Source organism: Malaclemys terrapin, chromosome 9 (assembly GCF_027887155.1).
Source record: "Malaclemys terrapin pileata isolate rMalTer1 chromosome 9, rMalTer1.hap1, whole genome shotgun sequence".
In the NCBI taxonomy this organism is placed as follows: Eukaryota; Metazoa; Chordata; order Testudines; family Emydidae; genus Malaclemys; species Malaclemys terrapin.
In genome coordinates, this window is record NC_071513.1 from 421,602 (window position 1) to 437,190 (window position 15,589).

Genomic DNA, 15,589 nt, shown 5'->3' on the forward strand with positions numbered 1-15,589 from the left:
TGGATGCCACTGAGAAGGCACCTGAAGAGCTGTGTTTCTGGCAGAGAACTGTGCCTGCAGCGCTGTCTGGTGGGGATGTGAGTACTACACATGTTCCTGAACCATCCTGGGTTCACTTCCAATTGATTTATTTTAAAATGGAGCTCCTGGCAGGAGTGCGAGTCCCTGTCCCTCGCGGGCTATGGGTGTGCAGCACTACACACGGAGTAAGCATTTCCCAAACAGTCACCTGAGAGGTTTCTTGAGTCCTACTTTGCAGCCTCTGACTTGGTCTCCGGGAGAGGCCATAGGGCCACTCCAAGCACTGGAGAAGGCTCCGCAGCGTGGCTTTTAGGGAGGTCAGCTGCACTTTAGCACAGAGCCTCAGCCTAAGAGAGTCTGTTTAATTCTGCAAGTGTCATTTGACCCATTATGTCTGTTTCCAATTGGAGGGGGTGGGGGAGGCTAATTTGGAGCCTGAGTATCCTGAGCTGCTCTTGTGTCTGCAGACCTGGTGAGTAACCAGAGCGCGGAGGGTCTCCTGGAGGACTGCGACCTGTTTGGGCCAGCAAGAGATGATGTGTTAGCCATGGCTGTCAAGATGGCAAATGTCTTGGATGAGCCTGGCCAGGACCTGGAGGCCGACTTCCCCAAAAGTAAGAGCAGGCTGCGTGGGGCCCAGGGATGCATTCAGACTGCCTTGGGGACCCTGCTGCTCAGGCAGCATTTACAGAGACACTGTTGCTTGTCAAAGAACAAATGGCCAGCTGGGCACACAGGGCCAGAGGCAGAAGGAGCTGATACATTTGGGGGGTGGAGCTGGTCCCTCCAACATGAGCATGAGGAGAGGCCAAGAGGGCAGTGAACGTGCTGACGTGTCTCTGCACAATTGCAGGGAAGCCAGTGAGGCTCAGCAGTGACCCTGGGCCCTGGCAAGTCAGGGTCACTGGTGCAGCCTATGAAGGGCAGGGAGTGGGAGGGCCACACTGCATGGAATAAGGAGTAATGCCAGGGAGACGCAGATGAAGTTAGCAGCAAAACCTGCAGAAAGGTGAGGCCAGGAACGAAGCGGGGTGTGGCTGTGCCAGATCCCTTGGAGATTCCTGCCTCCGCTGTGGTGTGTCTCAAAGTGAGCTTGGCTGCTCTAGATTGTGACAGTGTCTCCTAAATAGGGCTTGGCTGAAGGCTAGTGCCAAGTGACCGCTCAGCTGGGCGAGGCGACCATCAGGGAAAGGGTTAGGTCTGTCCTTCACTAAATCTGCTCCAGGGATCTGGCTGAATAAACAGCAGAGTGATCCAATGTGCGGAGGCCAGAAGCATGGGCAGGAAATAGAGCAGACAATTCCACAGGGGGCTGTAACCCAGCTCCCAGATGCCCAGGGGGGCCAGGAATGCCTCGGAAGCAGTAACTCCTCTGCAAAGCCACGGGGGAGGGGGAGCTAGAGCCTGCCTCTTGGCATGTCCCATTGCAAACCAGCAGCCAGGTAGCTGTGGTGATGCTCCCCACTCTCCTCCCCCAGTGCCCAGGACACCTTCCCTCAGTCGGGAAGAACGCAGCATGGCAGCCAAGGTGGCCCCTTCTGGGGTAACCTGGGACTGTGACCTACTGGAAGGAGCAGCAGAGAAGGGGGCTGTTCTCAGGCATCTGCTCACTCCTGGCTCATTGGCTCGCAGGCGTGGGTCAGAGATCCCTGGAGTACTTAGCAGAGTGGGAGACTCCAATGAGCCAAGTGCCATGAGACTGAGGGAGCGTGTCTACAGCAAGGTGCGGCCTGGCCGCAGCGTTGGAAGAGGGAGATAATTTGGGACCATGGCACAGCAGGGGAACCCCCCTCAAGAGGGTAGTTTGCTGAATTCTTTCAGAGGCCCAGGTGTTATCATGCACTATGGCTTGGTGCTGTCAGTGCTGCTGCCTGCCATTGGCTGGGGCTAGGAGATCTCCCTGGGGGGATCCGTAGGTAATGCCCACATTAGCCTGGCTGGCTCTGTCCCTTTGAGGGGATGGCATGGCTGGCGAAATCCCACACCCCTGAACCCTCCTGTGCTGCCTTGTTTCCTGTCAGACCCTCTGGACATTAACCCCAGTGTGGATTTCCTCTTTGACTGTGGCCTGGTCGGGCCAGATGATGTATCCACAGATCCAGACCTCCCTCGCACCATCCGGAAGGTGAGCGCTGCATGTGCGTATGCGGGGCTGCAGCAGCCCAGGGCAGCTGGTGGACATTGCCTGCTGAACCCTGTGGGGTTCTGGTCTCAGTTCGGGCCGTATGGGGGGCAGGAGGTGGGCTGTGCAAGGGAGCTTTGCCATTGAATGGACTGCAGCCTGGATGCCAGGTTCTCTCCTTGGATGCAACCTAGATGGAGCTACTATAAGGTGGGTGCAAAACTGGTTGGCAAACGGTTCCCAGAGAGTAGTTATCAGTGGTTCACAAAAATGCTCGAAGGAATAACGAGTGGGGTCCCGCAGGGATCAGTTCTGGGTCCGGTTCTCTTCAATATCTTCATCAGTGATTTAGATAATGGTATAGAGAGTACACTTATAAAGTTTGTGGACGATACCAAGCTGGGAGGGGTTGCAAGTGCTTTGGAGGACAGGATTAACATTCAAAATGACCTGGACAAACTGGAGAAATGGTCTGAAGTAAATAGGATGAAATTCAATAAGGACAAATGCAAAGTACTCCACTTAGGAAGGAACAATCAGTTGCACACATACAAAATGGGAAATGACTGCCTAGGAAGGAGTACTGCGGAAAGGGATCTGGGGGTCATAGTAGATCACAAGCTAAATATGAATCAACAGTGTAACATTGTTGCAAAAAAAGCAAACATCATTCTGGGATGTATTAGCAGGAGTGTTGTAAGCAAGACACAAGAAGTAATCCACTCTACTCCACACTGATTAGGCCTCAGCTGGAATATTGTGTCCAGTTCTGTGTGCCACATTTCAGGAAAGCTGTGGACAAATTGGAGAAAGTCCAGAGTAGAGCAACAAAAATGATTAAAGGCCTAGAAAATATGACCTATGAGGGAAGATTGAAAAACGGAGTTTATTTAGTCTGGAAAAGAGAAGACTGAGAGGGGACATGATAACAGTTTGCAAGTACATAAAAGATTGTTACAAGGAGGAGGGAGGTAAATTGTTCTTCTTAACTTCTGAGGATAGCACAAGAAGCAATGGGCTTAAATTGCAGCAAGGGAGATCTAAGTTGGACATTAGGAAAAACTTCCTAACTGTCAGGGTGGTTAAGCGCTGGAATAAATTGCTTAGGGAGGTTGTGGAATCTCTATCATTGGAGCTTTTTTAAGAGCAGGCTAGACAAACACCGGTCAGGGGTGGTCTGGATAATACTTAGTCCTGCCATGAGTGCAGGGGACTGGACTAGATGACCTCTCGAGGTCCCTTCCAGTCCTACGATTCTATGGTTCTGTGTCCAGCTAGGCGCCCTCTTGATGTAGATTTTCCTTCTGAAGGAGCCAGGCTACTCGGCTCTAATTGCAGAAGGGCCCTGAGTTCAATTGAACGTAGTAGTCAGCCTGTTCTAGGGTGTAGGGCTGCCTGTTGCTGTGTCTGTACTGCTCCCAGGCTTTGTGGGTACTAAACAAACCTTGGGAATGTCGTGTGAAGATCAAATGCTCAGCTGAGCATATCACTGATCTCCCTGACCCGAAAAGCTTTGGCCCTCAGAGCTTCTAGGCTTTTTTAGCTTTGCTGTGGGAGTTCACAGCCTCTGTTAACATGTTGAATTAGTGCCAATATTGCAGCTCCTGCTGCGTGGGAGAGGGCTGGTCTGATGGTTGGCTGTCTCCTTTTGGTGATAGCTCTGTGGCTGCCCCTGGTCTGCCCTCATTGGTAGCAGGTTTTGGTCCTTTGCCCCAGCAGTGCCTGCACCTGTCTGTTGTGATACCCTGTGATAATGGGGTGTTCCTGCATGCCAAACATGCTAACAAGGCACCTGAGCCTGGTCTCACAGCTGGTTCCCCTAACCATTACTGTCGTGGGCATTCTGGAGAGGCCTTCCAGTCCTACGCTTCTATGAGTCTGTGGGCGTTCTGGGATCCTTTGGGACTGTCAGGAACACCTGCCTGTGCACCCGTGTGCTCTGGCATTCCCAGCCTTACGGTGCATGTCTCTGCAGGGTCAGAAGCGTCTGGTGCTCTCCGAAAGCTGCTCCCGGGACTCCATGAGCAGCCAGCCGAGCTGCACAGGACTGAATTATTCATATGGGGTGAATGCCTGGAAATGCTGGGTGCAGACAAAGTACGCCGGCGGGGAGTCCAGCAAGGGAGAGGAGCTGCGCTTTGGGCGTAAGTGTTACCTCTGCCCCAGGGATTGCTGGGGAGGGGTTGCAGCATCAGGCTGCGGAGCCCAGTGGGCCTGGGAAGCCTGTCCAAGGAGCTCCTGAGTCCAGCGAGCCCCAGGGACCCGTCCCTGACACCAGCAGCCAGGCTCCCTTGTCAGCGCTGAGCACTCCAACCCCCCAAGAGCTCTTGCCTGAGGTTGATCTGCTTGTCTCTGCAGCTAAGCCCATGCGTATCAAAGAGGATATCCTGGCCTGCACGGCTGCCGAGCTCAACTATGGTCTTGCCCAGTTCGTCAAGGAGATAACACGGCCCAACGGCGAGCGCTATGAGCCAGACAGCATCTATTACCTCTGCCTCGGCATCCAGCAGGTAAGGGGGGCTCCCTTGGCCTCGTGTGCTCCACCCTAACACCACGCAATGGGAGAGTGTGGGCAGACCTTGCACCCCTCCCTCTCCCCAGTACCAGTAGGCTCTTTCCTGGGCCCTCCCCACCCAAACCTGTACCCAGGGGCAGGGGACTCCCCTGGCCTGCTCCCCCCATGACCCCTAGTAACTAGCAGCTTCTTGTGTTCTAGCTGTGTGAGGATCGCGCTGGGGGCTCTCTCTTCAGGTGTTTTTTTCCAGGCCTCTAACTCTCCTCACCTTTCTCTGAACTCCCTCTAATTCTGCAATGTGTGTTCTGACCAGTACTAAGAACAGCCAGGCTGGGTCAGAATAAAGGTCCATCTAACCCTTTATCCTGTCTCTGACTGTGGCCAGTGCCAGATGCTTCAGACGGAATGAACAGAACAGGGCAATTATCATGTAATACATCCCTTGTCCAAACCCAGCTTCTGGCCGTCAGAGGGACAGCCAGATCATGGGGTTGCATCCCTGACCATCTTGGCTAATAGCCATTGATGGACCTGTCCCCCATGAACTTAGATAATTCTTTTATGAACCCAGTTATGCTCTTGGCCTTCACAACATCCCCTGAAAACGAGTTCCACAGGTTGACTGTGCTTTGAGTGAAGAAGTACTTCCTTTTGTTTGTTTTAAACCTGCTGCCTATTAATTTTGCTGTACATAAGAATGGCCATACTGGGTCAGACCAAAGGTCCGTCTTGCTCAGTATCCTGTCTTCCGACAGTGGCCAATGCCAGGTGCCCCAGAGGGAATAAACAGAACAGGGAATCATCAAGTGACCCATCCCCTGTCGCCCATTCCCGGCTTCTGGCAAACAGAGGCTAGGGACACCATCCCTGCCCATCCTGGCTAATAGCCATTGATGGACCTACCCTCCATGAACTTATCTAGTTCTTATTTGAACTCTGTTATAATCTTGGTCTTCACAACATTCTCTGGCAAGGAGTTCCACAGGTTGACTGTGAATTGTGTGAAAAAATACTTCCTTTTGTTTGTTTTAAACCTGCTGCCTGTTTAATTTCATTTGGTGACCCCTAGTTTGTGCCTTATGAGAAGGAGTAAATAGCACTTCCTTATTTACTTTCTCCACACCACTCTTGATTTTATACACCTCTATCATATCCCCCCTTAGTCATCTCTTTTCCAAGCTGAAAAGTCCCAGTCTTATTAATCTTTCCTCATATGGAAGCCATTTCATACCCCTAATCATTTTTGTGCCCCTTTTCTGAACCGTTTCCAATTCCAATATATCTTTTGTGAGATGGGGCAACCACATCTGCATGCAGTATTCAAGATGTGAGCATACCATAGATTTATATAGAGGCAATATGATACCCTGTGGTAGAGTCTCTGCAGCAGTCTTTCTTGGTCAGATGCATCCATGTATTCCACATAGGTGTGTGCGCACCTAGCGCACCAGAGCTGGAGAATTTAGCCTAGCAGTACCTGTAGGAGGTGGCACTCGTGCCTCATGCTGATAGTCCCTCCCCTGGCTATTGCAGGCAGCGCTGCCTCTACCCCTTCAGTTCCTTCTTCCTGTCCGGAGCAGTGTGTGGCTCCTAACCTCACTATGTCTTAGTGCCTTTCTCCAGTTGGGTCTACTTAATAGTGCCCTTAGTCTGATGTGTGTTAGCATTAGTTTCAGTATTTCCCTTGTGATGCCATCACCAGGGATTAAACATTGTCCATGGTGTGGGGGAGTGATCCCAGCAACGATCCCCACACACAGAGCTTGCTGTGCTTAGACAAAGCCCACGGCAAGGAGTGGTGGTCAGTTCACAAATCATTCACCAAACGGACTCGGGTAGCGAGAGATCTTGGTCTGAAGCAGCCCCTGCTTGAACAGGCCACATGGCCTGTTTCGGCACCAAGGCCTACGTGGGATCGGACGTTGCCCTCAGGTTCTGCGTGCTGCTGTTTCGCACTCTGGAGCTGGTGCCTCTCTGAAGAGATGGAGGAGTCGCTCCCTCTGAGTGCGCCAAGCAAGAGGTCTCGTAAGACTGATCGTGGCTGCTCCAGGTTGTGTGGGGACTTGTCTGCCTCCTCCAGAAGGAGTGTGGATCGAAACGATGCAATGGAGCAGTTTCCGTCAACCTCTCCCCGCTACTGCACAGGGAGGTCAGAGACCCTGTCCTGTTGTCTCCAATTTTGGTCCCATGGCATCTGTTGAGTCCAGTACCGACAAGGGTGATGCCGGCACTGGCTGTTTCTGCGCCAGTGGCATAGTAAGTGGCAATGGACCTCTGCTTTTCTGTCCCAACTTCTCCCTTGGTCCAGGACTTTGCCAGGGCTGCATCGTTTATAGCCCATTGACTGGGCAGGCTGCTGCACCAAACATAAGAATGGCCATATTGGGTCAGACCAAAGGTCCATCTTGCCCTTTTTCCTGTTGTGATGGGTTCGATCACAGAGACCCCCTTGGGACTATCACCTGACTTGCTGGAATTACTTCCGAGCTCGTTTTCCACTGCCAGCTTGAGACTCCAGAACCCTGCCTTGTTGAGCCAGACACGCTAGTCTGCTGCAACACAGACCCAGGGTTTGGTCCACGCCCCCAAAGCTGCAGACTTTAACCAAAAACTGCTCAGCAAGTCACCTATTTCCATCACCCAGACACCCAGTTCCCAATGGGACCCAAACCCCAAATCAATCTATTTTACTCTGTATAAAGCTTATACAGGGTAAACTCATAAATTGTCCTCCCTCTATAACACTGATAGAGAGATATGCACAGCTGTTTGCTCACCCAGGTATTAATCACTTACTCTGGGTTTACTAAGTATAAAAATTAGGATTTAAGTGGTTTCAAGTGATAACAGACAGAACAAAGTAAGTTACCAAGCAAAATAAAACAAAACACGTAAGTCTAAGCCTAATTTAGAAACTGAATACAGGTAAATCTCGCCCTCAGAGATGTTCCAATAACCTTCTTTCACAGACTAGACTCCTTAGTCTGGGCCCAATCCTTTCCCCAGTACAGTTCTTGTTAGTTGCAGCTCAGGTGGTAACTAGGGGATTTCTCATGACTGCAGCCCCCTTTGTCCTGTTCCATCCCCTTTTATGGCTTTGGCACAAGGCAGGAATCTTTTGTCTCTCTGGCTCCCTATCCCTCCTAAATGGAAAAGCACCAGGTTTAAGATGGATTCCAGTACCATGTAACATGGTCATATGTCCTGTGAGACCCCAAGCCTCCATTCTTTCCGGCCTGACTCACATGAACATAGGAAGGCTTACAAGTAAACAGAGCCATTTACAACCAATTGCCCTGGTCAATGGGAGCCATCAAGATTCTAAACCACCATTAATGGCCCACACTTTGCATAGTTACAGTAGGACTTCAGAGTAATACTTCATATTTCTAGCTTCAGATACAAGAATGATACATTCATACAAATAGGATGAACACACTCAGTAGATTATAAGCTTTGTAATGATACCTTACAAGAGACCTTTTGCATAAACCATATTCCAGTTACATTATATTCACACTTATAAACATATTTCCATAAAACATATGGAGTGCAACGTCACACCTGTCTTCCGACAGTGGCCAATGCCAGGTGCCTCCAAAGGGAATGAACAGAACAGGTAATCATCAAGTGATCCATCCCCTGCCGCCCATTCCCAGCTTCTGGCAAACAGAGGCTCGGGACACCATCCCTGCCCATCCGGCTAATAGCCATTGATGGACCTGTGTGTCTGTCAGCACCACACACCAATGTTTCCCTTCCACAGTCAGTGGAAGTGGGGCTAGGGCTGGGACCAGGCTCATCACAAGGGATCTCCTTGGTGCCAGGAGCAACTTTGGCATCCCTGTTGTCAGCGCGCACTCGTCGCTCTCCACTGTGGCACCTTCAGTCACCTCGGTACCACTGCTGGTTTTGGGGTTAACACTACTTCCAGCACCAGACATTATGGAGGCGAACTCAGTGCCGGTGATTCTGTTTCCACTGTCGGCCCCAGTTCCCTCTCCATTCTGGGCTACAGGTGAGTCAGACTGGTTGCTCACACGCTCAGGCCAGGTGCCACCTTGATTCCCTGAAGCCTTGGACTCCTTGGCGTCCAGGTCGGAATCTTCCTCCTCTCACTGTCCATCACCTGACCTGCATCGGGGTCCGTTCATGGAGCCATATGGGTACCAGGATTGGCGCTTGTCTTGCAGTCAGGATGGGGTCCCCTGGCCCGACACCTACTGGCCACCAATGCCCTATCCATACCAGTGGCCTCCATGGAATCTGTGGGATGCTCCTTGATCCAGAGGTCCCTCTCCTCATCTTGCTCTAAGGTGAGATCACTGGGCAGGTCTGTGATGGTGGCTGTTGATTCACCATAGCCCCAGGTACCTGTGAGCCTTCCCCTTGCAGAGCCTCCAGAGTTGTCCCGTCCAGGCCCATCAGTCCTGGAACACAATCCGGCATGGCCCCAGTTAACCACTCCGTCTTTGTCTCAGACGATTCCCAGGTGCCTGGATCTTCCTCTTTCAGTACCAGAGGATTTCAAGGCATAGCAGGACGTTTTGCGGTGTGGTCTGGCTTCTTCCCTGGGTGTTCAAGCGGAGTTCCTGCAGGAGAATACCTATACGTTGTTGGATATTACCTATCTTCCCCTGGAAGAGTCGTCCTCCCTAGGAACAGTGTGCTCTGGAGCATGCCAACTTCGGTACTGCCTACTACAAAGTGTTGGAGAAAAGCTACTTCATTCAGGTGCAGGGATTTGAGGGTTTCTATTCCTCTCCAGCCCTATATTCCCTGGTCGTAACCAAGGTGAACAATAGGAACCGGCAGGGCAGATTTAAGTCCATTCCAAAGGCTAAGGACTGTGAACGGGTGGATGTGATGGGAAGGAGGATTTGCACCTCCTCCTTCTCCGTGCAGATACGGGTTGCTAACCAGCAGGCACTGCTGTCCAAATATGACTTTGTGAACTAAACAGCTATCTCTAAGTTTGCAGACCAGCTGCCCAAAGCCTCCATTGAGGAATTCCGTGTACTTCTCTCCGAAGTCTGCTTGATAGCTTAAGACTTCATTGCAGTCCACACTGGACATCGTGGATGCTTTTGACCTTGGCAGTGACCATGAGAAGGGCGTCCTGGCTGCAGAATTCGGGCATTGCTCCCCATGTGCAACAAGCCATAGAGGATTTGCCCTTCAATGTCCAAGTGTTTTTCTTGAACAAGACAGCCGAGATGCTGCACTCCATCAAGGACTCTATGGCTTCCCTATGGTCTTTGGGGGGTATATGCCAGCAGTGCAGAAATGCCACTACAGTGGTCGTCAGGAGCAGCATCGTCTGCAGCGCACATTTGGGCAGCCTTTCCCTCCCCAGAAACAGTGGGACTACCCCAGAAAGGTGCAGAGGTCCCAGGGGAGGAGGCATTCGGGTCTGGGGTTTGGCCAGTCAACACGCTTTCCCCCAGTGCCACCCAAGCACCCATTTTGACTCCTTGGTCTGGAGCAGTGTTCATGTCGTTGTTTCCTTGTCCCCATCCCCTCTGTTTGGGGACAGGCTGCCTCGCTTTCTTAGTGCTTGCAGGTTGATCACCAGCAGCTGGGTCCTAAGGACCATCAGATTGGGCTGTGCCATCCAGTTCCTCTCCATCCCTCTCCAGGGACCCCTCTCATGAGGTACTGCTCCTCGTGCAGATTCTCTCTCTACTGGCTGCTGGAACGCCGGGGTCAGGGCCTCTATTCCCAGTACTTTCTGGTGCCCAAATCCAAGGGGAGGAGGGGTAAGACGCATTCTTGACCTTCACTGCCTCAACAATATCAGGTACAGGAGGTTCCGAATGGTCACTCTATCAACTATTCTCCGCATGGTGTCTCAGAATGACTGGTTTGCTGCTGTGGACCTTCAGGATGCTGACTTCCATGCAGCGACTTGTCATAGTGGAACGTCATTTTCCAGATATGACGCTTCTCTTTGGCCTCTCTTCTGCCCCTCGGGTTTTTACTAAATGCATGGTCCTGGGCACTGCATGGCACCTCAGGAAGAAAGGAACTACATCTTCCCAGACCTGGATGACTGGTTACTGAGGGGCAGGTCCAGAGAGGTAATCCTTTTCACATAAACACTACACTGCGTATTTTTGACCATCTGGGTCTCATCCTAAACATGGGGAAGTCAACTTTGGTTCCCACTCAGAAAATTGAGTTCCTTGGGGCCCTAATAGACTCGACAAGTTCGGGAGTGTTTTTGTCAACTGGCCGTTTTCAGGCGATTTGCCACCATTACCGCAGTCTGCAGTCTCAGCCTTCCACAACAGCTGGGCTGTGCATTGAGGCTCTTGAGCCGCATGTCCACTTTCATGCAGTTGGTACAGTTTGTAAGGTTGCATCTTCCCCCTTTTAAATGTTTCTCAGGACAGTTTACTATCCGACTCTTCACTCTTTGGACAGATTGGTCCGTCTCCCTCCACTGGTCCTGGACTCCTTGCAGTGGTGGACACTTCCAGAGAATGTTTGTCAGGGCATTCCCTTCGTCTGGCCCTTACAACCCAGGTCTGTTGTCACAGATGCTTCCCTGATGGGCTGGGGAGTGCATCTGGGGTTGCTGAAAGTTCGAAGTCTGATATGCAGTGAGGCCCCTGTTCCCATTACAATGTGCTGGAGCTTCAGGCCATCTACGATGCCTGTCACACTTTTCGGGACCGTATCAGGGCTCAGTGGTTCACATACTAACAATACCACCGTGTTGTATTATGTGAACAGGCAAGGGGGAACATACTCCAGGGTATTCTGCCAAGAGGCAATCAGGCAGTAGCAGTTCTCCACTGAGGAGAGGATCACTCTGATAGATGACCACTTACCCAGGTGTAGAATCATCTTGCAGACCTTCCCAGCAGGAATTTTTCCCTGAGTCATGAGTGGTCCCTGAAGACATGTGTCCTCTGGTTTATCTTGGCAGCTTGGGGCATTCTGGCGATCGACCTGTGCTAATACCATCTGTTCTGTTCTCGAGGGGGCCTCAGTCCGGGCTCCCTGTCCGACACTTTCCACCTTAGCTGGCAGTCGCTTTTCCCTGATCCCGATCCTCTCACAGGTCATCCTCAAGCTGAAGGTGGATCAGGCCAAACTCATTCTCATGGTCCCAGCGTGACAGAGGCAGTGCTCGTTCTCCGGCCTTCTCACACTGTCATATCCATTCCTCTCCATCCCAACCTACTCACTCAGAATCACGGCTGCACCTTGCATCCCGGGATTAGCTCCCTGCATGCCATGGTGTGGCTCAACGAGGAGAAAGTGCGGCGTTCAGCCACTCTTCAACAGGTCCTATTCAACAATAGAAGGCCCTCTACCAGAATGGCGTATTCGGTGAAATGGAATGGTTTTCAGTGTGGTGGTTGAATTCCGCAGCCCAATCTAGGACCTCTTGAAGTACTTGTCAAGTATCAGAGGGGTGGCCGTGTTAGTCTGAATCTGTAAAAAGCAACAGAGGGTCCTGTGGCACCTTTGAGACTAAGAGAAGTAACTACTACTACTTCTGTTAGTCTCAAAGGTGCCACAGGACCTCTGTTGTTTTTTGAAGTACTTGCTGCTCCATCAGTCATTGAGTCTTGCGCTTAGCTCATTGAGAGTGCGTCTCGCAGCGATATCAGCATTTCATCATCCCCCCCCCCCCCCCCCATTCAGGGAACATTAGTCTTCTCCCGTGCCATGGGAGCAAAATTCTTATAAGGGCTTCTTTGTCTCCATCCTCTGGTCTGACAGCCAGTTCTTTTTGGGACCATATTGCAGTTCTAGCAGCTTTGATGGGACCTCCATTCAAACCCCTGGCATCTTGTTCCTTTCTGCTTTTGTGTCAGAAGACTGAGTTCCTGGTAGCGATAATATTCACACAGAGTCTGTGAATGGCAGGCTCTGATTGCAGAGCCTCCTTATATGTAATTCCCCATGGACAAAGTGACTTTACAAACACACCCAGCGTTTTTGTCTGAAGTGGTTTCTCAGTTTTATTTGAACCAGGCGGGATATTTGCCTGTGTTCTTCTCGAACCTGCATTCACTTCCGGAGGAGCAGCGTCTTCATCCATTAGATGTCAGACGATGTCTAGCCTTCTGTCTGGACAGAACTAAACCGTTTCATGCCTCGCCTGTTTGTGTCATATGCAGATCGCATTAAGGGTCAGGCGCTCTCGTCATTGATGATTTCTAAATGGATAATGTCCTGTCTCAAGACTGCATATGAAATAGCTTTGGCTATGCCACCTCAGTGGGTAAGAGTGCATTTTATGAGAGCACAAGCAACATCAATAGCATTCCTCAGTGACATCTGTGTTGGATATTTGCGGGGCTGCTCTGTGGTTGTTACGTACCTTTACAAACCATTATGCCATTACCGTATCTTCCAGGGCAGATGCAAGTTTTGGTAGATGGTCGTGTGATCCTTGTGTACGTAGACTCCAAGCCCTGCCTCCTGGGGGGGTTACTGCTTGGGAGCCCGCTAAGTGGAATACACAGCTGCATGTACTCAAAGAAGAAGAAATGGTTCCTTCCTGTAACTGGCTTTTTGAGATGTGATGCAGACATGTATTCTACAAGCCACCCTCCATCCCCTCTGCATCAGAGTCCAGTCTCTGGGCGTTCTGTGCGAAGGAACTGAGGTGGGGGAGGGTGCGGCCACCTTAGATAGCCGGGGGGGAGGTTTTGAACATGAGGCACGAGTGCTGCCTCCTATGGGTCATGCTAGGCAAAATTCTCCAGCTCCAGCGCACTGGGCGCGCCCCAAGTGAAATACACGTCTGCATCACACTTATAGTACAGAACAATTCCATCCTGTGCCCGACACTAACCATGTGTTCTCTCCCTTCTAGTACCTGCTGGAGAACAACCGGATGGTGAATATCTTCACAGACCTTTACTACCTGACCTTCGTGCAGGAGCTGAACAAGTCCCTTAGTGGCTGGCAGCCCACACTCTTACCAAACAGTACGTGTCCCAAGGCTGCACGCTCCTTTATTAGCAGCCAGAGGTCAAGCTCTCAGGCCTGGCTGGAGTTGGCCAAGCAGGGGCCACCTTTGCCCCTTCCCCTCCTCCCCTCCCCCAGAATGCTTCCTGGGGAAGTTTGCCATGGGAGGCAAGTGGATCCTTGAATTCTCCTGAGGGCACAAAGCCAGGCCTGCCCACTCTTCTTCCTGGAGGGGGAAGGCCACTGCCCCTGCTGCATCTTGGAGCCTCATGTAATCTTCCCCCCCAGGACACTACAGCAGAGCTGGGCCAGGGATTGTCGGCAGTTGGGATTCAGCATCTCAGGCTGACTGAGGGTTGAATCCAGGCTAGCGGGTGCCCGTGGAAACCACATTCTCTGTCCATATACATCAGGGGACTCTCCATCCAGCCCCTTTGGACCAGGCTGCTGCTTTCCATAGCAGGGGAAGGCCCTGCCCCAGCCTTTGGAAAGCACTGTGTCAGACCAGGGGCTTATGAACCCTTGTCTGCTTCCCAACTCCCAGGCCAGAGGTTTGTGACCTTCCTGGCATAATCCAAGCAGTAACAGAGAGTCATTCCAGGGCACTCGGCCCCCGGTTAGACACCTACATAAGGGCCGTGTTTTCCCTAGTACTCGGCAGCCAGAGGGCGCCCCCATTCTGGGCCCCAGGCTGGGTGCCCTTGTCTCCATGTACCCTGATACCAGTCGAGCTAACTGTCCCAGCCTCTTGCCTGCCAGGGGAGGCTCTTGGGCTGGAGCAGTTTGCCTTGGTTTTGCATGGGAGTTGCCTGATCCTGTCCTGCCTGCTGTTCTCCCTTTCCTTCTGCTTGTACTAGCACATGCAGCTGTGCGTGACACTCAGTACCGAGGCGGGGCCCTTGGTTTGGTCTGGGGCTGGTTTGCACCAGTTGTGCTGTGGTGGGTTAACCTAGGTTGGGTCATGGCTGGGGAGGGGACAGCGGGACAGCTCCCAGCCTGGTGTCAGTTGGCGCTGCAAGCATGGCTCCTCTGGCTAGTCCATCTGGACATGGGCACTCCCCAGGGCAAGGGTCTCTGCTGTAACAGGTGTTGTCCTGCCACTGGGCCAAGCTCCCTCAGCCCAAGGCAGGGAGAGAGATCCAGGGGAGGACCCCAGTGCCCTGGCTGATGTTCCCCTGACACACATGGCTGAAGCTGGGCTGGTGGTGGCAGCCACATCCCTTCCAGTCTCCCTGCCAGGCCAGACCTTGCCGGGGAACCCGCAGCATGACAGATGCGTGTGACCCAGCTTCTTCCGCTGTGTGCTTGCAGACACCATCTTCTCCCGTGTGGAGGAGGAGCATCTCTGGGAGTGTAAGCAGCTGGGGGTGTACTCCCCCTTTGTCCTCCTCAACACCCTCATGTTCTTCAACACCAAGTTCTTCGGCCTGCAGACTGCGGAGGAGCACATGCAGCTGTCCTTCACCAATGTGGTACGCCAGTCCCGCAAGTGCACTACAGCCCGGGGCACCACCAAGGTGGTGAGCATCCGCTACTACGCCCCCGTCCGGCAGAAAAAAGGGCGAGGTAGGGGCCTGCGCGTGTCTGTCTCCCCGCCCCTGCCCCGCGTGTGCGCTGCTCTGACTTGGCCTCTCTCTGCAGACAGCAGTTCTGGGAAGCGGAAGCGAGAGGAGGAGCTGCCGATCCTGGAGCAGCGGGAGAACAGGATGAACCCTCTCCGGTGCCCGGTCAAGTTCTATGAATTCTATCTCTCCAAATGGTGAGTTTCCCGGGGAGAGAGAGCCACCGCCCATCTGCTGGGGCGTCCCCTGCTCTCCTGCAGCCCTGTGTGCCCAGTCTGGCCCCTCGACTGGCTGGAAGGTCATTGCAGAGCGGCCCGAGGCTGCCCCTGACGTGCTGCCTTTGCAAAGAGCTGTGCAGAGCACTGACTGCCAGGGTCCTGCCAGTGAAGCAGGAGGCCTGAAGAGCGCGTCTCCAGGGGTTGGTTTCTCAAATCC

At 52.4% G+C, this 15,589-nt stretch overlaps 1 protein-coding gene across 6 annotated transcripts in view; it reads left to right on the forward strand.

Annotated features, from left to right (window-relative positions):
• The window catches only part of ZMYM3 (zinc finger MYM-type containing 3), a 56,604-nt gene that overhangs the window by 38,951 nt on the left and 2,064 nt on the right, over positions 1–15,589 (forward strand). For 5 of the 6 annotated variants that reach the window (XM_054040080.1, XM_054040085.1, XM_054040083.1 and 2 more), the window contains 7 exons: positions 489–635; positions 2,043–2,146; positions 4,119–4,287; positions 4,502–4,653; positions 13,498–13,612; positions 14,904–15,158; positions 15,234–15,351. In XM_054040080.1, coding sequence (XP_053896055.1) covers positions 489–635; positions 2,043–2,146; positions 4,119–4,287; positions 4,502–4,653; positions 13,498–13,612; positions 14,904–15,158; positions 15,234–15,351 — 1,060 coding nt within the window. The remainder of the gene's footprint in view (positions 1–488; positions 636–2,042; positions 2,147–4,118; positions 4,288–4,501; positions 4,654–13,497; positions 13,613–14,903; positions 15,159–15,233; positions 15,352–15,589) is intronic. The other variant, XM_054040084.1, reaches the window with a different exon arrangement.